The sequence below is a fragment of the Cololabis saira genome, chromosome 15, assembly GCF_033807715.1.
Source record: "Cololabis saira isolate AMF1-May2022 chromosome 15, fColSai1.1, whole genome shotgun sequence".
NCBI lineage: Eukaryota > Metazoa > Chordata > Actinopteri > Beloniformes > Belonidae > Cololabis > Cololabis saira.
This window is the reverse complement of record NC_084601.1, coordinates 10380341-10403189: the sequence shown is the minus strand read 5'-3', so window position 1 is coordinate 10403189 and position 22849 is coordinate 10380341. Positions and strand designations below refer to the sequence as shown.

At 42.1% G+C, this 22849-nt stretch overlaps 1 protein-coding gene across 3 annotated transcripts in view; it reads left to right on the top strand.

Moving 5' to 3' along the window:
- dtnbp1b (dystrobrevin binding protein 1b) overlaps positions 1-22849 on the top strand; it is a 34681-nt gene that overhangs the window by 8451 nt on the left and 3381 nt on the right. For 2 of the 3 annotated variants that reach the window (XM_061741827.1, XM_061741826.1), the window contains exon 2: positions 19499-19666. In XM_061741827.1, coding sequence (XP_061597811.1) covers positions 19499-19666 — 168 coding nt within the window. Of the gene's footprint in view, positions 1-11817; positions 11939-19498; positions 19667-22849 lie in introns of those variants that run through there. The other variant, XM_061741828.1, reaches the window with a different exon arrangement.

Genomic DNA, 22849 nt, shown 5'->3' with positions numbered 1-22849 from the left:
ACTAGACCATTTTTTTTGTGGTCTTGGTCTTGTCTCAGTCTTAGATAATTGAGATACCGTTGCACACCAAGCTGACAGAATCTTGTGATCACCAGTTTTTCCTCTTGTTAATGAACAGTTTTGTATTTGTATATTCCAGTTGATTTAATGCATGTTTTGGTGCATCTGCATGTGTGTCTGTATTTAATAACAGTTTTGTGTTTATAACGGCCTTGTATGGCATCATTGGCTTTTGAATAATATTTGCACATCGTTGAGATTGATAAAGCATTAGGTCTATGCCATCTCAGTGATGCTGATATACAGTGTAATTTGGCTACTATAATGGTAAATAATGCAAGTTCAAGTGGATAATTATGTGTATCTTTAATATTTAAAATTCACATTTCATCTACAAATTAAGTACAATTTAAGTAAGTAACATTTACGATTCATTAGACTTCTCTGAGATGGAGGGGGGTGTTGGAGGCTTGTTATTTTGTTAGATAACTTTGGGACTAGTTAATAGTGTCAATCCTTAAAAGCTTTCGAGTCAATCATCAATTAGTGTAGAAATAGCGGTAGTCCAGTTGCCACAGATATTTGATATCAGCTAATTGATGAAAACATTTATACTGAGTTCACATATAAGACTGTCTCTGTGTGTTTTATTGTGCTGCAGTTGAATACAACCTCATATGTAAACTAAGCAGCTGAACCAGGATGGTGCTGATGTTCTACAACTCACGCAAGATGATGAAATTACTTTTTTCTGTTTCGGCCTTGAACTGAACGAGTCTTGGTCCTGGTCTTGTCTTGGTCTCGGTTTAGGCGGTCTTGACAACAAATCTAGTTTTCACTTCAGGCTTTTACGGTCTTATTCATTAATTCATGTGAAGCTTTTTAGGCCGGGGGGGGGGGGGGCGTGTTATAACACGCTGTCACGCATCGGGCGGGTTCACAGGAACCTTTATGGTAAAACAATAAGAGAAACACTGAAATTCAACGTCAAATCCAAAGATGTTGGGATGCCGTGAAACTCAGAATAAAATGATTGTCATGAACTATTCATGCATCCAATGAGGTCCCGTGTTGAGAACTGGATGACGTGGCATCGTTAGTCACGTTCTTCGTACCAGCGGAGCGCTTGTCATCGTGCCAGTGAGGATGTAGTTGAGCAGACATGTGCACGTCACCACACATCTACATCTTCTGTCTTGACAAGGAAACGGTAAACGGGTCATTCTTTTTTTTTTTTTTTACCTTGTCTGCATATATATTAATGGTTAATACCATACTGGTAAGAACCTAAAGCATATATATGTGTATTTTTGTATATAAAATATATATGATATATTTTTAAATATGTCACATATATTTATTTTATTAATATATATATCTATATATATATATATATATATATATATACATACATACCGGTATCCATTTTTATTTTTTTATTGGGTGGGGTGGGGTGGGGTGGCAGGGTGGTTGCGCGCTCCCAGCACGACTGGACCGGCTGGCTTAGTTTTGTTTAAAATTGAATTTCTGTTGCAAATTCATTGCACTTTTAGCCTAGTTATTTTTGTGGTAGAAGTATCGTATCGGTACTCGGTATTGGCGAGTACGCAAATTAAAATACTCATACTTGTACTCGGTGTGAAAAAAATGGTATCGGGGCATCCCTAGTTGAGACGAGTAGAGAACACTGCAAAACCTCCGACATTTTATTTTTTAATACCCTGATATGTGACTCTTAGGTAAGTCTGCACAAACACATGCACGCACTTCTTTATTGATGTGCTGTGGTTACATAGAAATGATATGCAACACTTGCAGTCAAAGCTGCAGCTTTGACCCGCGGCTTCCCAGGGGTCCAACGTGCTGGAGGGGGTTTGACTTCTTTGTTGTGCACGAGCGTGCCTTCAGCCTGGTCTTAACTACCTTTCCTGGTTGTGAGGACCAGACTGGCCAGGTTTCCACTCAGCCGCTCGTCATTACAAAAATAAAACAGATATCGGCCTCATCAGCGTGAGTGAAGCTTCCTTCAAGGAACCCAATTATCCTGCAGAAAAACGTCTGCGTCTGAAGGTTTTCTTTCTCTTTCACCAGCTCATCGCTGACTTCCTCTTCCCGGGGATGCAGATCATTTCTTTCTGTCTCGAACGTTACAGCGAGACATTGCTGCTACAGTATATGCATGTCGGTAAAACCTTTTTAAAGGAATTGATTCGTATCCAGGTTTTTGTATCTGCATTAGTTAAACTCCTCTTCAGTTGCTTAGAGCCAGTTGGCTGATCATTGATTTATTTGGCCGGCCAGGACGTTCCTTTTCTCTCGTTTTTATCTATGAGCACAGAGAAGACGACTAGAATGGTGTTTTTCTTCTTCTTCTGTTCCCAAATGGTTTGTTGAAATGAGGTGAATCCTGGTCCGTTGGGATGCGTTTAGTTTCATTTGAATAGAAAATGAAGCAGGACTGGAACTGCAACGCTGATTAGCTCAGGAACGACATCCCTGTCTGCTGGGTGATCTGATGCTTCCGCCACGCCACCGGCATCCGTCACACGCCGGCCAGCGTGAGCGTGTGGTACCAGCTCATCTGGGCAGGCTGTTGACAAATGTGCAAATTGATTTTAAACGGAGTAGTTTGACATGCAGACATGTTACCTTCATCTCCATGGTAACATAAAGGCACACGTGTTGTTCCACTGAGCAGAGGTGTCAAGTAACGAAGTACAAATACTTACCTTACTTAAGTAGAAATGTTGGTTATCTATACTTCACTGGAGTAATTATTTTTCAGACGACTTTTTACTTTTACTCCTTACATTTTCACGCAATTATCTGTACTTTTTACTCCTTACATTTTAAAAACAGCCTCGTTACTCTATTTCATTTCGGCCTTTAAAAAAAAACTATCCAGTTAAATTGCTCCATCCGGATAGAGTGAATTTGGTTGTGGTTGTTTCAGATGTTCTTGTCCAGTTTTGTTCTTACATCCGTTCCCTCAGATTCCTGCAACTAAACTTGGATGTACATTCCAATAAAGGTTAGGATAAATGATAACATGCCTCTGAAGTTTGACTTTTTGCACCATTACAATACTTATAGGCAACTAGTCGTCATATCTCCTGCTCTCTGAAACACATGTTAATGCTCAATAGTACACATATATGGTTCTTTAATATATTTGCATTATACTAAGATACATTCATTTTCAATGGCTTTTGTCCTTAATGGCTTTTTTCCCCCTTACATTACTTTTACTTTTATACTTTAAGTAGTTTTGAAACCAGTACTTTTATACTTTTACTTGAGTAAAAAACTTGAGTTGATACTTCAACTTCTACAGGAGTATTTTTAAACTCTAGTATCTATACTTCTACCTGAGTAATGAATGTGAATACTGAAGACACCTCTGCCACTGAGGTTGATTTACTTATTTACGAGCCTTCATAATAATATGAATATGTTATTATGTCAAATCCAGACAGTAAAAGAACATGTTTTCATCTTCAGAGAGATATTTATCAGTTTGAGAGTTCTCCAGACCCGTGGAGTGGATGTCCTCCGCAGCGCCGGCCTCCACCCGTCCTGCTGGTGCAACCATCTGGCTCCTGCTGGTGCAAACCTGCTTCCTATCAGCCTGTTTGTTGTTGCCTCACGCTAACATGCACATGTATTGTTGTTGTTTTAAATGTCTTTATACACACACTTTAAAAAAAAGGCCAGATGCCTCGCAGCATCTGCAACAGTAGGTTTTTATTTCCCCTAAATGTCAGCTGGAAAAAAGATCTTAACAGGGGAAAAAAGGAGCTATTTTTATTGGATCTAAAGAGTACATGTGCTCGCATCCATCGCTGCTGCTGCTTCAGGCTTCTTCATCCATGTTTTTAACTGCTGAGCTCGTTCAGAAAAATGAGCTCAGTCACAGAAATAGGTGGATGTGAGTGTGTGTCTGCTTTGCTTTGTGGCTTTGTGAGGTTCTCTGGATAAAAAGCTCTTTATTATCACCTCTGGACCTCACAGGGCGCACAAGTCATCATTAAAAACTTTAATGCTGTTTATCTGGCAGCAGATTAACTGAGGATAAACACAATGCTCGGTGACATATTCCCATGCGGCTCATTTTATATCATATTGCTTTATTAAAGAGGTAATTTAATTTGACTTCATAGTATTCAGCTTGTTTTCTTTATTTTTCAACAAATCTGGCTTTGAGCTCTTTCTATTTGTACAAAGAGCTTCATCTGAATATATTTGACACCTATGATTTGCTGCCAGGGCCGTTAGGGACCTGCTCAGTCCAGTGTGTGTGTGTTTGTCTGTAACTAATGGACAATAAAACACTTCTGTCACTTTGCTGCTTTGCCACATTAGTGGATGTTTTGTAAGGATGGCTGTGTAGCAGGTAACCTCCCTCCAGCTGCGTGTGCTTTCTCTGAACATCTAATAAGTCGTGATTTAAACTAAAAACCCTCTTTTTTTTCTCTCTGAACATCTAATAAGTCGTGATTTAAACTAAAAACCCTCTTTTTTTCTTGGCACGTTCCTTGCGGCGGGTGACTAAGCAGGAGGCGAGCAGGCCTCCCACAGAGCAGCGCTGCCTTGCATGTTGCTGTGCGGTTGCCTGGTTACACGTGCACTTGGAAACGTGTGTGTTCACTCACTCAGCGGAGATGATGGAAGCTGATGGATAAGAGAACCTTGAGAGCTGCGCCATCATAAATCATTTGGATAAATGAATCCGAGCGTTTAAGCGCGTGGGCGGGGACGAGTCGAGGCTGGGAGTTTGTTTTACTAAGCGCTTACGCTTCAAGCAGAAAAACTTAGCGCTCGTGATTCCAGCCGCGTATAAGTCTAAGTAGCATTTCATAATCCATCACCTCGAGTCTACATGTCCCTACAATTGTTTTATTCTATCCATTTCCCCTCATAATTGACTCCAGCTGCCACGTTAAAGCTAGCGCTCCTTTGATTACAAACCAGTGGAGATTAGCTTCTGCTCGTTTGCCAGCTGTGAATACTTGTAAATAATATTTCACTTGTGATTATATAGATCACCACACCGCCACATGAATGGAGACGACGTGTCAGAGGCTTTTTTAAAACTAAGATAAATGTAAAAAACACTCCCACTTGGCACGACGCTCACTGCCGGCTATTGTTCATGGAGTTGGATCTCATACCGAGGTATTTAAGGAGAGCTGAATACACGAGGAAGTGATCTGCCCTCGGCTGCTGAGGTCGCAGCGAGCATGAACGCTCTGCGGTGAGCTGTTCTTCACCCGGGAACACGTGGTGAACCACAGAGCACACGGAGCTGCTGCTCTGACAAACACTGAGACTGACTGAAAAGTAGCCATCATTTGCACATATTCAAACAAAGCAAATGTAATCACATCCTTCTCTAAACTGATCTCCCTTTTTAAACAGGTAAAGCACTTTACGCTACATTTATGTACCAGGGCAAGGTATGGCAGCCGCCACACCTTGGCTTCAGGGGAAAATGTAAATGTTTATTGATTATTCTATTATTTAATACATTTAAAATAACTACAAATGCAAATCAGAACAACATGATGGATTTCACTAGGTATTTTCTTTCCCAACACTTGTACCCCCCTCATATCTTGAAATGTCCCAGCGTCCCTGACGACAGTGGTCGCTAGGTCAATCTTATTTTTAGCGCACTTTGCAGTGTTACTAACTTACAAAAATGAAAAGGAAGCAGACAACCACGCAATAAAAAAAAAGAAAGAAGGCAAGTGATGGTCCAATGTTGCCCCAGCAGCAGAAGATATTATCGAGGCTGTTAGCCACTGATGGATTAATAATGCAAGTTCATTTTAAGGCAAGATATCAAATCAACCTACCCTCTTATAAATCTGTTTAAGGGAAATATTTGACTTTTTTTACTCTCTCTCTCTTTTGCTCCCTCTCTCTCCTTTTTGCATTGGACTTTAACTGTTTTAAGTTAAACTGGGATGTTGTGATATTGTTGCACTGACATAGTGAATGAAGTGAACAGAATGAGTTAAATTGCGTTGGTCAGATACGCTTTCTCTGCTCTCTAATTCTGCCGCTTGCTGTCCATGTTGCAGAAAACGGATGCGTATCTCGTAAAGGCCCATTGGCTGAAATGATCCACACGTTGTTAAAGTGTAGTGCTCATAGTTGCGTTAGCAGGATGTGAGTGAGACTGCATTTGAAAAAGTTCCAATATTGTTGACCACACGGATAAGCTACATAGCAGACTTCTGTGATGAGTATTTGCTGGGCGTGTTAATTAAGTTCTGTGACTCCTTAGCCTACCTTAGCTTTGACTGAATTGACGCCACTGTTATGTACCAAAAGTGCTTTATACATAAAGTTTGACTGATTGATTGATTAAGAGACCACGCACGCAGGACAGCTACACCAACGTGAACTGAAGGCGGAAGTTTAGATTTTTTTGGAGAAAGCTTGGTTCCTCAGCAGAGAAGACGGCGCGTTTCCATTCAACAACAGCTAGATGACTGGTGGCAGAGCTGAAGCTTCAATCACACTTTGTTGCTTATAGCTGGAGGACAGGAAGGGCAAGCAGCTTCTGTAGCGTCGCAGGTGTTTGTGGATGGGCGAGCGCTCGTGCTCCCGGCGGCTCATGTTTGTGGCTTAACTGAGGAACGGCAGCCTTGAACGGGTCATTAACTGGTCAGAACATGAGAAGACGATCCGTTAACAGACACCCATCACTGCAATTCAGGCCTTTAACATACTCCAGAATGTTAGTACAGTTCAGGGGACTTCATATATATATATATATATAAATAATCGATAAACTCACGGCAAATATTGATATTTTATTACAACACACATAATGGGTTTACGCGGTTGTCACCGCACTATTGTTCATGCACTTCAATTTGTCCAACTGTACAGTGTTTACATTTACAAGCCCAGGAGGCAGTGAGGTACTCTGCAAAATTAAGTTATTTGCTGACTTTTCAGTATTAGAAACAAAGCAGTGCACTGTCCTGGTTTATATAAAACATTGTATTAATGTTCATGCACTTTAATTTGTCCGACAGTGTTTACATTTACAAGCCTAGGAGCCAGTGAGGCACTAAACAGATGCACTTTCTTTGTACATTGTATAAAGTTTTTGCATTGAATTGGCATTGAATTGAATTGAATTTGGCATTGAATTGAGTATGTCGCAACCGTCGGCTGAATCGCTTTAATGCAGAAAAGCCCACTGAGCTTGAAAGCAACACGAGCTGGCTTCAAGGCTACGTCTTCTCCAGAGATGTCCACACATTCCTCACCAATACAATAGAAAACCACATTCTGCTCACGTTACTGAGGAAGAAAAGGGTCCCGACACGGGTCTGTAAGATGTCTGTGCATGAAAAACCTGGACATAACGACACCTGCAGCGCCTCAGCCGCTTTCCTTCATGCCAGAATGTCTCTAGTGTTGATGAGGAATCGTCATGATGTGAAGGGGAACAGCTGTGCTGTTATTATACTGTTATAGAAACACGAGGGAATTCATTCCGTCTCTGTATCTCAAACAGGTCTCTGATAAGATTTCTACGGGTGTGTGAGTGCCCAGATGAGAGGGTGAAGCAAGTCTCTGTTATTTATGACATGGGGCGGGGGGGCTGAGCACTTGAGATACAGCAAGGTGGGCAGAATCTAAAAATACCACGGATGAGCGAGCAGGCCTTAAAGAAGCGAAGCAGGCCGGCTCTCAGGTCCCCGGGCTGGATGCTGCCGTCCTGGAAGAGAAAAAAAACTGGCTTCTATAATCAAACGGGAAACGAACCCCCCCGAGACCAGATGGCTAATCTAATACGATGGATGCATCACGCAGGATTATATCAGATATGAGCGTTTGATCCGTTTACAGAGTCTGTGTGATGTTAAGTGCGTGAAACAGCCATAATAAGGTTCTTTTATTTAGTTTATTTCAATAATAATCAGGAAAGGACAAAAACGATCCTTGATGAGCCTGTAATGACATAAATGAGTTCCATCCCTGCTTGAAAAACAGCACAAACACGTCACATCAGGATGGGAATCACCAGTACTTGAGTTGTAAAAAAAAATCAGGGGGGATGGTGGATTTTATCATATGGGGACAGATAATTTGTGCTGATTATTACAAATAATATAATATATTACAAATAATAGCACTGACCAAAACACCTGCAGAAATACTGCAGGAATGACATAGCAGCAGTTAAATGCAGCCTTCTGTAAGCTTTAAATATCCACTGGGCTTACATCAAATACATCAAAACACAACAATAAAAAACAGTTTTCTGAACTTATCAATATGACTCTGTCCTTCACAGGATAAGTAAAATGGATCACTGCAAAAACTCAAAATCTTAACAAGAATATTTGTCTTATTTCTAGTTAAAATGTCTCATTTTAGTAAAAAAATTACATTACACTTAAAACAAGACTCATCACTGGAAAAAACAACAATTTTCACCTGTTTCAAGTAGATTTTCACTTGAAATAAGTAGAAAAATCTGCCAGTGGAACAAGACTTTTTTGCTTGTAATGAGAAGATAAATCTTGTCCCACTGGCAGATTTTCCTACTTATTTTTACTTGAAACAGGTGTAAATTGTCAAATAAGTTATTTTTCTGGTGTTATTTTTCTGGTGATGACTCTAAATGTTGAAATAGCAGTAAAACCACATTCATTGATGAAATGACATAAGGGATGGAAAGAGGGGGTGGCAGTTCATCCCCCCTCAACTCGAGTACTGGGAATCACTGATCTTAAAGGAGCTGAAGTCACAGGTTCCTTGTAACCGCGGTGCTGGTGTCACAAACCCTCTGGCCTGTTCCTGTCATTTTCCTCTGAAGACTGAGATGCATCTTTCAACTTGGATTTCATCCCACTCCCTGTTAAAAACCAGACGGAGCAGCCTTAGGAGGACACAGATGGACGCAGGCGGATCCGCTGGCCCGAGTTAAAGGTAGCGGCTCCTGAGCTGACTCAGTCCATCCAGACTCTGCTGGCGCCGCTCCTGACACCATCTGATGAAGTGAAATACACCACTAACTAAGGCTGTACCTCACGACTGTTCTGACAGTCGATCAGTCAGCCACTACTGGAACGATCAGCCGACTAATTGGATAATGAATCTCATAATTATTAAATGCCTCTTGTTTGCTCTCAGCTTCAAAGTTGTGCATGAGTCTGTTTAAATGATGTGCTAATTAGAAATAATGCACAAGAAATACATCTTGATGATTTACTGCCAGTTGCCGTGGTGTTGCTAAGCACCAACCGTCTCACTGACGCGTTGACGTGCGGTGTGTCGTGTTCACGTCAGCTTGCTGAGCAACACAGCTCCGCCCTGGACGAAGGAACTTCCAATCCGGTCTGCAGAAACCAGTGGGTCACATGACCGAACGCCTCGTCTGTATACGGTTTTGCTAGGCCCGTTTCCATCGCCCCTAGATTTGCACAAATCCAAATATCTAAAAAGAAATCCTGAAATGGAAACGGCACCAATTCGAAAATATCGCATTAACCTTTTTCCGCTTCCAGGAGGTGTTTTTTTTTTTCAGGAGATTCAATAATCCACTGACCGTATTCACAAACGTGTAATGGAAACACGGCTTGTGGGTGTTGCACAAGCACCAATCATCTTCCTCCCGTATGAAGCAGCAGGATTTCTGGGTAAACCGCCGACAGGAACCTCCAACCGTCTCCTCGGTGCCTTCAGCCGGCGTGTCTCCATCTGTAGCACCACCTGAGAACCTTTGTCTGGAAAAATAATACCACAGTAGACCACTAGGATATTTTTTAAACATACACCGCGGCCGTAGTGATTTAGATCAAAACAAACCCCTTGCGGGACCTTTATGTTGGTGGATGACAGCAAGACGTTTATATATAGTTTTTTCATGTAACTATATGAGATGTACCCGTAGAAAAATGTCTCTGGTCCAAATGCTTAAAGGGGACCTATTATGAAAAACAGGTTTTTTCTTGCTTTAACATATATAAATTGGTTTCCCCTCAGCCTGCCAGGAAAGTAAGGAGGAAAGCAACCAAATTCTGCAGTGTCTGTACAGCCGCCCAGCCGTCCAGTGTGATGTGACTTCTACAAACTGTTCAGATTCTGCTCCCGTCGTTACGTAACGACGGAGCGATTAACATAGGTTGGCCTCCGATGCGTGAAACCACGCCCACAACTAACTCCGCCGGCCGGAGCTTCCACCATTTTTTCGTATCGTATCGCATCATTCAGGCAGCCAATCAGCACAGAGCCTCATTATCATAGCCCCGCCCACTCAGAATCCCACATAGATAATGAGGTTAGAGAATGGGAAGATAAAGACATGGCTCAGAGGTTGAATTTCTAATTTATTTAGCAAAAAACGATCAAAAGCTTGTTTTTAAGACATTCAAGGCCTGTTTAAAATAGGTATTAGATGCCATAATAGGTCCCCTTTAAATGATTTGTGGGCTGAGGCTGAACGAGTTTAGAAATCCCGATCGGTAGAGACCCCCCGCCAGGAGGCTCCTGTTGGACAAACAGAGTACCTCTCCTACTACATGGACGTTTTTCCACCTGTAAAGGTGCTTAAAGGCCACTTTTACAGCCCTTTTCCTGGTAATGGAGACGCACAAACGGCCCGGCCCAGAAAAATCTACCGGGAACTCCTGCTAGTGGAAAAGCGCCTAATGAGTCTCATGAGGAACTAAGTTTCGTTGCAGCTCCTCGACTGACCACAAGAGGCTCTAAAAGCTTGCCCAGCTCCGCTGACCTCCAGGTTAACACGTGTTCCCGTCAGCCTGCTGACCAACATGGCAAACTGGTGTCATGTGATCAAATGCTTGTCTTCGGTGTTGCATATGATGCCATATTGTTTACTTGGCAGAAGTGCAACTCCCAGCAGAGATAGGAAGGGAGGAAGACGCTCAACTCTGTTGAAAAACACGTGTGGTGACGTGCAGCTGAATGCTACTGTTCATATGCAATTCAGCAGAAATGGGAAGCAGGAAGATGCCTTACTCTGTTCATTTTTCCCCCCTGTTGGCATTGATTTTTGTCGACGACCCATCTAATTGTTGCACACACACACATGCACACACACACAAAGACGAGTAGCTGATTTGAATCAGCTGCTGATGATTTGTTTTTGAAAAGGCATCTGTTACTGTTGCTTATCATCACTTCCAGCTGCTTAAACGGGGTCTGATAGTGCTCTAAATGAGATCCTGCAGTTCTATAAAAAAATGAAAGCAGTGTAATTGAGTTTGATGCTTCTGAAATCTCACTGAATAAGACTCTGAAATGTCTTTGAACTGTGAGCCCAATTAAGTTTTACGCAAACAAGAGAAGTAATGACCGGGTTTGTCTGATGAAAACTCTGAACAACAACTCGCATCTGGCTCTCTGGGGCCGAAACAGAGAAAATGACTAAATCTAATCAAATCAGACTCTTTAGTGGATTCCTAAAAAAAAAAAAAAAGAAGAATTTCCTTTGATGCTTTGCTTCTCACTTGCAGACCTTTGCTTCTCACGTGTGGCTGTGGATGAAGAGATTTCCTCTCCGCTTCTGCATAAAGACGCTCACGTCATAGAAGAGATAACACAGACTTAACGTACAGAGGAAGCAAATGAGATGCAGACATGTAGAAGAGTAAACCGCTAAAGTCGGTACCAGCAAGGTGGAGCTCAGCCTGTTTTTTTTGTCGGGGTGGGAACATAAAACAGGTAGATGATGATCACCCACGCAACCACAACGTGCACGTTCACCCCTTTTCCTGTGGGCTCTGCTTCCTGCATCTGCGAGCCACAGATGTTTCTGCACGACTGAAATCGTAGTTTAGTATTCTGATGTGCTGATCGTTTGGTCTGAGGGAGAAGAGGAACATTGTTGACGTGTGTTTTTATCTGCCCTGAGGTTTTCTAGAGACGGACGGAGGACAGACCAGTAAGAGACTTTTTCTCTTTTGTTGTTGCCGGTGTTCTGCCAATTTCTGCTCCCTGCAGAGAAATGCTACTTTGTGGTTCTGCGCATGCGCACAGTCGATTTTCAAAGTTTGCATCATTTCTTGCACAATGTAAAATGGATAATATGGGATGTTGAGTATTTGATCCTTCAAAATACACTACCCATGACATGAATTTCACTACACTTTGTGAACATTATACGATAAAGAGAAAAAAAAACAACAATTCTATGGCTTTATTTGATATTCATTCAGTCATTGGCCTTTTATTTAACCAGGCAGGTCATTAAGAACACATTCTTATTTACAATGACGGCCTGGCAAGAGACAAGGGCCACTTGGGGTGGTTTAGGGGGTAAAACACAGTAAAAATGTAGCTCTAAAGGCAGAAAACCATTAGGGAGCATTTTTTGGCAAAGCAGCAGAAATTGGCAGAACACCGGCTGCATCAGAAACACTGTAAACAAATTACTTACTCATCTGAAAAAGAAGATACAAATGCTAGAGACTAACGTCTCAGTTTAAGCGCGTTTTAAAATCTCATCACTTGAATACTTTTTACCTCCTCATCTGGTGTAACAGTCACAACTGCTGTCATTCATTCCCACGTGTATTCCTATGCGTGTCACGCATTTGGACGTGTAACGGCTTGTGAGCGTTTAGATGTTGGTAGTTAACCGTGTGGGGGTTAATGTAAATCTTAAGGTACGGCAGAGTGAAGTGCAGCTGGTAAAAGCAGAATGTGTTGCACTTATCAGCAGAAACGTGGCCCTGCAGGCGGAATTAGTGGGGGCTAAAAATAGCCCCTGTAGCTACAATAACAGGAAGGATAAGGTTGTCTGTATGATGGTATATGACTATTATTGGAAGACCAGGGAGAAGAAAGAGGAAGGAAAAACTGAGTTTAACAATAATAATATTAATTATAATGACACACTTCTGTCACTTTTTGTGTCTGAAGTTTCTCAGATTTGCAGGATGTGACTTCACAGACAGAGATCAGAGTAGGATGATGCAGTGTTCCTGTCTTTATCTTCAAGTCAGCTTAAGATCATCACAGCCCCTCAGAAAGATTAAACAAAGTTGATATTTTTTGAGATACTAAGCAGCAGCGATACCTGGTGAACCTCTGAAGAGAAGGACCCAGAGACTTCAGGCGTCCACATCACCTCAGGGGGCTCCTCTTCCTACTCTGGCTTCTTGTATATCCTAATCTTTCTGTTTAAGTCAAAGACCAGCTTATAAAAAAAAATTGTCACCAAGGTCCTACAGAGATGGGACAAACTACACAACCATCTCATGCACTGCAAAAACTCAAAATCTTAACAAGAATATTTGTCTTATTTCTAGTTAAAATGTCTCATTTTTTGTCAAAAAATCTCATTACACTTAAAACAAGAGTCATCACCAGAAAAATAACTTGTTATTTGACAATTTTCACCTGTTTCAAGTAAACTTTCAATTGAAATAAGTAGAAAAATCTGCCAGTGGGACAAGATTTATCTTCTCATTACAAGCAAAAATATCTTGTTCAACTGGAAGATTTTTCTACTTATTTTAGGTGAAAATCTACTTGAAACAGGTGGAAATTGTTGTTTTTTCCAGTGATGAGTCTTGTTTTAAGTGTAATGAGATTTTTTTTTTTTTTGACTAAAAATGAGAATTTTGAGTTTTTGCAGTGTGGTCCCTTCTCCAGTGAGTTGAGAGACCAAGACTGATTCAAGTTGCAGTTGGTAGGTTTTTATTTGTCATAATTACTGAAATTACCACTATTTTCTGATAATATTACATGAACTAACTAAATTGGGAACCAAACTCTCTTTTAGCACAACCAGCAGCTCACAATGCAGTTGACAAGCTTCCACTGCTCCCATTGCAGCTCCTCCAGTCACAGCCAGGGGGGCGGGCACATGGTCCAGAAACCCCCCACCCCCTCTCCTCTGGCTCCAGGCCTCATGTGAACATCCACCGCCACCTGAAGGAAACTACAGGTGAAGCGGTTTAAATGTAAGAGGTTCATTTAAACAGAAATGAAATTCCGGAGGCCAAGTTGCAGATTTCTTCTCTGTCGGTTACACTTGTAAGCAGAAGAAGACCGTTGCAGAAAAGCAACCAACCAGGAATAAATAGAAATAGAAATAAAACCTGGGTGAATATGGGCGTGGCGTTTCAGTAGGGGAGGAGCTGCAGGACTTTGAAGATTAGCTGTATTTCAGTATAAGTATATATTAAAGGTTACGTCATGTAGCGGTGGATCCAGATGCCATTAAATCGTAAAAAACTTGATCCATTACTGATTTATTCCTGTAACTTCCTTGTGCTCGATGGCTCAGATGGACACGCTTTAGTGAAGACCATAGAGCAGGGGTCGGCAACCCAAAATGTTGAAAGAGCCATATTGTACAAAAAACACAAAAAAACAAATATGCCTGGAGCCGCAAAAAATTAAATGTATTGTATAAGCCTTAGAATGAAGGCAACACATGCTGCATGTATCTATATCAAATGGCGCTTTTGCATTAGTACCGCCTTAGCCCGGCTCGGCTCCGCGCGGCTCGTCGCGGCTCTTCCCGTTTGTCCACGTGTGTTTTTCCACAGCCAGGTGAGAAGTGGGCAGGTTGGGGTGAAGCTGCTGTGACGTACTCGATTGCGCAACTGCTTTGTTTGTGTCGGCGCTGATCGGAAATCAGCTGGAGCCGTGAGCGGCTGAGAGTAAAACAGCCCGTCTACATCCCTTTTTTAATTCTCTCGTCAGCCCCCAGGTTTATGAACATCTGCACCTCAGAGTTGGATCACCAAACAGACGTTTGTGCTGTATAATAAAATCGCTGCGAGCCGCGAGTCGCTCTCGCTCTGACTCCCGCTTCCTGATTCAAACGTTTGACGGCCCCGCCCCCCGACCAATCAGAGGCGTGGAGGGTGGTGACGTCCCCGCCCCCCGACCAATCAGTGGCGCGGAGGGTGGTGACGTCAGAAATAGTCCCTGCTCAGCCCTGATTAGAACCTCGCTGAAATGGTTACAGAAATAGTATCGGCTTGGAGCGGCTCTGCCCGCCTCAGCCCTAGTGCAAAAGCGCAAAACGGGGCCGTGGCGGGTAGAACCGAGTTAAGGCGGTACTAATGCAAAAGCGCCAAAAGTGCACATAAAAAAAAAAAAAACACCCTAAAAATGTTTTCTCCTGCACGACCTCTTACTTACTCTTACTCTTCCGTACAAATCTTCGTTGACAGAAATGTTGAAATGTAATATTTATTCTACACATTTTTACACCATTGGTTCAGAATGTTTGAGTCATGTTTGTCCTCATACAGAAACCACATTAAAACCAAAAATATATTTCCTCCCCCATGGATTTCCATTTTCAAACACAAAGCTCCAGGAGCCACCAGGGCGGCTCTAGAGCCGCGGTTGCCGACCCCTGCCATAGACCGTATATATCGCAGTGGACGAAGCATTCGGTCACGTGACCAACCGGTTTCTGAAGAGGGGTTTTGAAGCCCATCTTTCTTCATATAGGTTGCAGCCATGTTGCTCTGGAAACCAACGGGAAAACGCCCAGCGTACGTCAATCACAGGTAGCTTTGGCTTCCAGCTGATATCTGCAGAGCTGCTGGCAGACGTTTACAGCAGAATATAACGGGGCGGGGGGTCTTTGGGATGTTCCCAACACCAGCTTTAATGTTTAACTTCTTGTGCTCAGATAACTCCCTCTTGTGTATGAAAAAATGGGGCAACAATGGTTTCTAATTAAATTTCCTTTAAAGGCCCATTTATATTTATATACATCTTTATGTTCCAAAACATATTCTCAATGTTTTTTTTAAACTTAATTATATATTTTCCTCACAGATCTGTTAACATCCCATTTATGGTGTGACTCTTTGTTTTAAAGTTTATACCGGTACCTGAAAACTGATCATATTTCCTGTCAAAATGATGAATTTTTCTTGGCTTCTTAGAGTCTTTCAAGTATATTCATGTAGCTTTAATGGACGGCAGAAGATGGAGGTCAGACCCGCAGATGGATGCTTCAGTCAGCCGCGAAGATAATGGGAATAAATAGTCAGAACAAGCTCATAATGTCTTGAGAATCAGATTAGTGAAGGGGATAAAGACGGGGATGTAGTTAGAGTCTCAGTCCTGTCTCTAATGGTACCTGCCCACATTACGCTGCCTCAGTCTCCCGCCGCTGCCAGAGCTCAGCGCTCTTTACCAACCCTCCCTGAGGCCCATAATCTAATAGAGCAGTCATACAAGCATCCACACACAAACACACAGTCTTTCACACCAGCCGAGAGCACGGAGGACGACAGAGCTGTGGGGGGGGGGGGGGGGGCATCAGATAAATGAGATAAATTGGACACTGGGAGAGGAACGACAGGGAGAACGAGTGCTATTCTTTTCAGAGTCTCCGAGGGCTGTTGGTTGTGTGAGCTCTGGCTCATTATTCTGTGTGTGTGTGTGTGTGTGTGTGTGTGTGTGTGTCCATCTGCTACCACTGCCCACATTTGTATCTAGACTTGCCTGTGGGAGAGAGTCAGATCCTTGATCCTGCAGGAGGGAGGTGGAGATTGCATCATCAGAGTGAAGCATTAGTAGCCTAAATGCACAGTATTTGACATAAATGTGCAGTATTTGATATATATATATATATATATATATATATATATATATATATATATATATATATATATATATACATACATATATACATACATACATACATATACTTACACACAGTATAAAGTATATATATATATATACCGTATTTTCTGGACTATAAGCCGCTACTTTTTTCATAGGTTTTGAACCATGCGGCTTATACAAAGATAACTATTCTGTGGATTTTTCTTCCACCGCTCGGGGGGCTCTAACCGGAATTAGAATAAAAACTAAGACAAAATAAATGCAAAGAAGAATACGCTACTTCTTCTTTAGCAGATAGAAGTAGGTAGAAGCAGATTTCAAACAGATAAATAGATAAATAAATACTGGTTATTTTCTCTTGGTTCTGTCCCGTTTTAATCAGCAAAGTTGCTGCCGTGTTAAAAGACACTGTTAGGAAAGGATCTATTTAGGTACAAACATGTACATCATTTACAGTTCAAAATCCTTCTGTACATGTAGTAAATATCTAATCTAACAACAGAAATATTTGCGGCTTGCATATCTTTTTTTTTAAATAGAGCGGATGCGGCTTATATACAGGTGCGGTTTATAGTCCAGAAAATACGGTATATATATATATATATATATATATATATACGGTATACACATATATATATATATATATATATATATATATATATACGGTATATACATATATATATATATATATATATATATATATATATATATATATACACATATATATATATATATATATATATATATATATATATATATATATATCTTTATCTATATGTGTACATATATTTGTGTGTCTGTGTCTATATATATACACATACACACAGTATTTGACATAAATGCACAGTATTTGATTTTTTGTATATATATATATATATATATATATATATATATATATATATATATACACGTCTGGCCGGAACAATAGTGAAAACAGAAGACCAGAGTACACGAGCAGAGACCCGCCGGTGCACGGTCACATGCGCTTCCAGTGCTGGCCTACACCAACCAGACAGCCGGGACTCTCCTTTAAAGGCTGATACATGGCTGGATTAAACATCCCGATGCACTTCTCATCAGGATCCCAAGCAAGAGCCTTCAAAAGCTTCAATACATTCAGAACAGTGCTGCTAGGATCCTGATGAGAGTGGAAATACGACCACATCACTCCCATCCTCCACTCACTGCACTGGCTCCCCATCTCCTCCCGGGCAGAATACAAAATCTCCCTGCTAACTTACCAATGCGTCCATGACAACGTACCCCCTTAACCTCAAGGAGCTGATCCATACTCAGCCCCCCACCCACACCCGCTCAGAAAACAAGAACAACCTCCTCAAACCCACCAACACTAAACTGGTCACTATGGGAGACCGGACCGGGCCTTCTGCTCCGTTCCCCCTAAACTGTGGAACGCCCTCCCACCCACCTGAGAGAACCACAGTCAATTCACTCTTTTAAGAGTGGACTTAAAACCCACCTTTTCAGTAAATCATACGCCAGCTATGATCTATGATTTGCCATTGATTTTTACTCTCACACACCAGCCAGAGCACTGAGGTCGTCAAGTCAGTTGCTTTTAGACGTCCCGAAATCTAGGCTCAAAACTAGAGGTGACCGAGCTTTTGCGGTGGCCGGCCCTAAGCTGTGGAATAGTTTGCCACTAAATGTTAGATCTGCCCAGACCCTAGTGGTTTTTAAGTCTTCTTTGAAAACTTATTTATTTTCTTTGGCTTTTAGTGTGTGACAAATTAGTTCACCACATCCGTGTGAATTGATTGTGCACTTTATGTGTCTGTTCTTTGTCGTCTATTCTCTATTATTTATTACTATTTTATTGATCATTTTAGTATGTTAGTGATTTTATTGTTTCTACACTGTGTACTGTGTTTTTCTTTTGGTATTGTTTTATTTTCTTGTATGCTGTACAGCACTTTGGTCAACCTTGGTCGTTTTTAAATGTGCTTTATAAATAAAATTGACATTGACATTTATGATTTTTTTATGACTTTTTTTACGTTTTAGTGACGATACTGCTGCTTTGTGTTGATTTTCTTGCCTTGAATGCTGTAGCACTTTGAGATTCACTGAATGGAGAGTGCATTATAAATTAAATTCATTATTATTATTATTATTATTATTATCCTGAACCTCTTTTCTGATAACACGGAGGATCCAGAGGGTGGGAGATGCTCCGGGGTTGGCCGAGGCCTCCACCACGCAGCACTGGGAGTTTCAGGCTACACTGGAGCTTCAAACCACTAAGCTCTGCGCCGTCATGCTTCGGTGGAGTCTGACCTCAGTCACAAAGATGTGGTTTCCCTCTTCCTCCAGCCAGATTAGTAGCTGACAGACATTTAGACCTTCAGCCAAAAAGAAACTTCCTCAACGTCTCCCATCTTTGCAACGTTGAAACACTGCAAAAACTCAATCTTACCAGGAATATTTGTCTTATTTCTAGTTAAAATGTCTCATTTTTAGTCAAAAACTCTCATTACACTTAAAACAAGACTCATTACCAGAAAAATAACTTGTTATTTGATAATTTTCACCTGTTTCAAGTAGATTTTCACTTGAAATAAGTAGAAAAATCTGCCAGTGGGACAAGATTTATCTTCTCATTACAAGCAAAAAAATCTTGTTCCACTGGCAGATTTTTCTACTTATTTTAAGTGAAAATCTACTTGAAACAGGTGAAAATTGTTGTTTTTATCCAGTGATGACTCTTGTTTTAAGTGTAATTACATTTTTTTTGACTAATAATGAGACATTTTAACTAGAAATAAGACAAATATTCTTGTTAAGATTTTGAGTTTTGCAGTTAAGTTTTGCCTGAATCTCCAGATTGAGTTGATTTGATGCTGACAGGTTTCTCTCCCCGTGTCTCCTCCAGTGGAGCTGGATGCAGCGCAGCAGCAGAGAGTCCCGGGGGCCGAGCAGGGCGCCGCCCCCCCGCCCCAGGTCAAGCTGAAGGAGAGGCAGAAGTTCTTCGAGGAGGCTTTTCAGCAGGACATGGAGCAGTACTTGTCCACCGGCTACCTGCAGATCGCTGAGAGGAGAGGTGAGATGGAGGAGCAGTTCCTCCCAGTCTGAACTAACTCTTTTTATTATTAATGTTAACGGGGGGGTTGTTGTTGAACTAATTCAAGGGTGAATGAGTCCTGATACTATCATCTGAGACCTTAACGCCACCGCTTGACATTATAAGACTGGGCTATAATGGCTCCCAGAGGCTCAGTTAACACAAAAGTCCAGCATTTGTTTCTAAATCCTCTCCCGTCATGTGAATGTTTCCCTCCACTGTGGCTGTAACTGAATCCTGTTGTGGTTTACGCTGCAAATAGCTGCCAAAAGTCTCCTAAAATATGCATAGACGGGTGTCCCGACGTGTGGAGGTGCATTCACACTAAGGCCCCGTTTACACGGAGCAAAAACGTTTTCATGCGTTTTGGCCGTTCGTTTACACGAAAACGGAGGTCAAAGCCCCCAAAAACGAGCATTTCTATAAACGCCGGCCAAAGTGGAGATTTTCAAAAACTCTGTTTTCACGTTTGCGTCTAAACAGAGGAAAACGGAGGAAAACAGAGGAAAACGGAGATTTAAGCTTCAGAACGTCACATTATGCACCAGAAACGTCACCAGCGCCATGTGTGCGACCTGTGTTTACAATTAGTTTGGCCACCGTCAATATTTTCTTGTATTTTACCTGTTTTATATTCTAAAGTCACACTTAAAAGTAACTCCACTTCTCTGTCGCTCCTTACTGGAAGTTACTCGTGTCATTTGTTGATGTTTTTTCCAGGATTCTGATTGGCTGGCATGACGTTAACATTGTTTCATGCGGGTCCATGTAAATGAGGATATTTTTGAAAACGTAGAGGGGAAAATATCAGTTTTTGTAAATACCCGGCTATGTGTAAACGTGGCCTAAACCTGAAGATGTTGCAGGCTTTCTCTCCCCCATCTCTCCTCCTCCGTTAATCCCCTGGAACTGGCTCCCGCGTGAAGATTGTGGAGCAGCGGAGGACGAGGAATGAGACTTAAGCCCCTCACATTCACTCCTCTCCTCATGTTTTCCCTGTCAGTCAAAACCGCCTTTTATTAATGAAGAGTTTATTTTTTGACATAAACCTTTTTTACGCATTTCTCCGATGCTGTGAATTAAACGTTCCCAGCTGCCTCTTCCGGAGATTAGCAGCAATAATGTGGGGACTGTAATTATTCAGGGCGGTTTTTCCCCTTTAACGACGAGCAAGGACGGACGACAACGGGGCTGATGGAGGGAAGGAACTGAGAGGAGGAGGAGAAAAGGCTGACACACATACTAATGTAGTGTATGAGCCCCCCCCAGGCCAGAGCAGCCCCCCCCCCATACCCCCCAGCAGGGGAACCTTTCAGGCGGGGTCACGGCGAGGTCACGGCGAGGCCGACGCAGGAGCATGTCGGAGGCAGTGGCGTGGAAGCGATGCTCTCGACACGCTTCCTGGGACGTAAAGCCGGCGATGCTGCACGCTTGTTTATTCATGTCCACGTTCCACACGCAGCTGAAATCACATCTGCATCTTTCATAGCGGCCTAACGAGGCCGAGGTCGGCAGGAGAGATGGAAACGCAGACGACGGGAGGTTGCAGGTTCACGAGGAGTGATTAGAGAAGATAGAGCTCCGAGCTGGTTTTCATCAGCTGGAAAAAGTTCCTTTTGTGTCTCTGGTGTTTGTGCATGGTCTTTCTGTTAAGGACGGAGGGGCCGTAGAGGAAATAACGCCCCCCTTCTCTCTCTCTCAACTCTTTATCTCCCTCTCCCTCCCTGTGCTGCCTCCTCTGCTCTCCTCATTACCCGGAGGTACGGTAGCAAATAGCATCTTCTATCATTGCTGTGTGGCGACCCATTGTGTTGCTTCTTCCTCATTCCTCACAGCTCTGCCATCCCCATGTTGCACCCCCCCCCCCCCCCCCCCCATCCCCCGCTGTGTCCGTGACGCATGCAGCACGTCATGATGGGGAGGGAGGGGCCGGTACCTGCAGGAGTCCAGCATCGGTGTGGGGACAGTTGCTGAAATATTGGAACTTGAAAGGATTATCTTCTGATTGAGTTCTGTTTATGTACGTGATAATGTTGGATAGAAGAAACTGATTAAATGTGTCCTCATATGAAGCGTTTCAACCCTCATGAGCTTGAATACTGTAGAGCAGGGGTCGGCAACCCAAACTGTTGAGAGAGCCATATTGGACCAAAAACACAAAAAACAAATATGTCTGGAGCCGCAAAAATGAAAAGTCTTGTATGTATAAGCCTTAGAATGAAGGCAAATGGTGAAATGTCAAGAAAAAAGTTGAAATGTCGAGAAAATAGTCGAAATGTTGAGAAAAAAGTTGAAATGCCGAGATTAATGTTGAAGTACAATCTCGAGAAAAAAGTTGAAATGTTGAGATTAAAAAAGGAAAGAGGAAGAAAAAGGAAAAAAGAAAAAAAAGAAAGAGAAAAAAGGAAAAAAAGGAAAAAAAGGAGAAAAAAAAATAAGAAAAAAGAGAAAAAAGAAAAAAAATGAAAAAAATAAGAAAAAAGAGAAAAAAGAAAAAAAGAAGAAAAAAGGAAAAAAAGGAAAAAAAAAAAAAAGGTCAAACATTTTTGAAAAAGCTCCAGGGAGCCACTAGGGCGGCGCTAAAGAGCCCCTGCTGTAGACCTAAACTATTTTCTGTATTGTACGTGTCAAGCTCACCTTGTGGTGTGGAGGGAGTTGGTTTCACCGTAGACGACCTGAAGCCCTCCGCGATGACAACGCTGAAACAAGAAGGATGAAATAAGCACATGCTTTATAACACGGGACGTTTCACAGTTTAGCAGTAAAGTAACTGAGTTTTGGAAAACAGAATATTTTTCAAGTAAAAATGGTAAAACCTGCACCACACGTTATGCACGGTCCATGAGTCGGGATGCTGTCCATGTGTGTCGTCTCCTGTGAGCAGATGGTTGATCAGTCTGATGGCAGTAAGAAGGAATGACCCACAATATCTCCCTTTCCAACATTTGGTCTGGAGACGGTTCTGTCGGCATCAGGTCACAAACTCCCAGGCTGCTTCTCTGTAACCCCCCCCCACCTCACAAACTGTGGTGATCCACACCCACGCGCTCCAGCTTCAAGTCCACATGATGGTAAAAGAATCAAGATTGTGATAGTGCTGCCAGGCTTCAGCAGATAAGAAGAGCTCTGTTTGAGGATGATGATGATGGCATCCGGTCGGTG